The 1,759-nt window shown below is 37.4% G+C and overlaps 1 protein-coding gene across 2 annotated transcripts in view; it reads left to right on the top strand.

Moving 5' to 3' along the window:
- Positions 1 to 549: 549 nt before the first annotated feature.
- LOC121553762 (TATA-binding protein-associated factor 172-like) overlaps positions 550 to 1,759 on the top strand; it is a 61,755-nt gene continuing 60,545 nt past the window's right edge. For both annotated transcript variants that reach the window (XM_045211523.1, XM_041867139.2), the window contains exon 1: positions 550 to 951. In XM_045211523.1, the coding sequence (XP_045067458.1) occupies positions 938 to 951 (14 nt within the window). In that variant the 5' untranslated portion in view covers positions 550 to 937. The remainder of the gene's footprint in view (positions 952 to 1,759) is intronic.

Here is a 1,759-nt window from a genome sequence, read left to right as displayed (position 1 = left end):
TGTCTCGTCTTTGCACGAGCTGGCAGTTTCAGCACTGGTCAGCTCCTGGTTCTGAAACTCAGCTACGACCGCCAGATTTGGCTGCTTGCTGAATTTTTTATTTTTATTTTTATTTACAAATTTAGCAAGCTGGACACTTCAATAATGTATAAAATGTAGCTAGACACTTTCAAAATGTTTTGCTTAATTAGCAGCTTGAAATATTAAACTTTGTGACTCTGAAGAAAGTTTAAAATACTTGGTGATGGAGCTTTGATGTACAGTTATGTTAATAAATTAGTTTTATCAAAGCTATCACCATGGTTTGAGTTGCACCATTGAGTAAATGCATTGTACAGACCTGATTGTAAAGGTTGTCTGGTGAATGAAAGGTGCGTGGGCGGGCTTTTGTCAATTCAAAAGGAAAAAAAAATATTTCATGCCAGGATTTTTTTTTTATCTTCCTACCTTCCTCTTTAATGTTCTTTTTGATTGGTCGCTGAAATGGCTTCTAACCAATCAGCCGGCGTCTGCTATGGAGGAAGGAATAAATGCAAGATGGCTCCTCATATAAAATCAGCCTCCTGGGTTCCCTTTAGCGGACAGCAAAACTATTCTTTAAATTGTATTAGATTAAAGTACTTATCTGGGAGTAGTGCTGAAGGTTAATACAAGGTTTAAGGTGATATAAGTTTAATAAATGGCAATTAACTTAGGAAGAAGTTATTGAAGAGACAAGAGGGACCTACTTTGAAGCCATGATTTGATGAACTCATTTCGACTGGTTTCGGGTGGTGAGCTGTGTGACTAAAGAGAGACGCACCAGGGCCTCCTTTGCCTAGGCTAGCTAGCTATCGCATTGGATTAGCGTCAAGTAAAGAGGATAACTTTAAATAAATGATCGCTTCTGTTAAATGCGGATCACAAAAGAGCACATTTACGCATTCAATTAATCGTCATGGCCGTGTCAAGGTGAGATTCCCTAGCTAGCCAACTAGTATGAAAATGCATGGTGGTAATAACTAGCTAACGTTAGCTCTAACTAAATTAACGGTAGCTAGCTTTTTAGCTATTTTATTTAGCCAGCCAGTTTTACTGAGCTAGCTAGCATCTACAAAACAGCAGCTATTGCCAATTAGCTAACGTTATGTATTTTTAGCTAGCTACTAGCAGACCTGTATAGCATACAATTGATCTTGCTAATATGTTCAACGAGACAAGTTACTTTTAGCTAACCGTTAATTGAAGTGCAATCTGCTTGCAAATGTGCCAGTCTGTCATCTTGCAAATTAGATTATCGCTCTTGTGTTTCATCCAGAGATTATTTTGATGAGATTAGTCTCCCAAATGTATGGTTATTGTACGGTGGCTTGTTTCCCTCGTGTCATATTTGATGTGTAAGTTAGTTGGCTAAATAATATAATGGGCAATCGTGTGTCTGAGTTTGTCTAGTCAGGCTCGCAAGAGGATGCCTATTTGAAGCCTTCAGCTAATGCATTATATATATATATATATCTCTACCAGAGGTGACTGAATGCTACCTGGATGCAATGATTCATTGACAGTTACCCTCCAGCCAATTTATGAAACTATAATTCTAATGATATGCACATTGTATATTAAATCTGCTGAACATCCTCCTTTTGATATGAAATTAACTAGTTGGTAGTACAATAACAATGAATAACAAATCCTAAATGCTCCACCCTGATCATTTGCATTGAATGCTCAAAGGGGAAAATACTTTTTCTCTCCATGCCTAAACTATTCCTAATCCCAA

The sequence above is a fragment of the Coregonus clupeaformis genome, chromosome 37 (assembly GCF_020615455.1).
Source record: "Coregonus clupeaformis isolate EN_2021a chromosome 37, ASM2061545v1, whole genome shotgun sequence".
Classification (NCBI taxonomy): Eukaryota; Metazoa; Chordata; class Actinopteri; order Salmoniformes; family Salmonidae; genus Coregonus; species Coregonus clupeaformis.
This window is presented reverse-complemented; position numbering and strand designations above follow the sequence as displayed.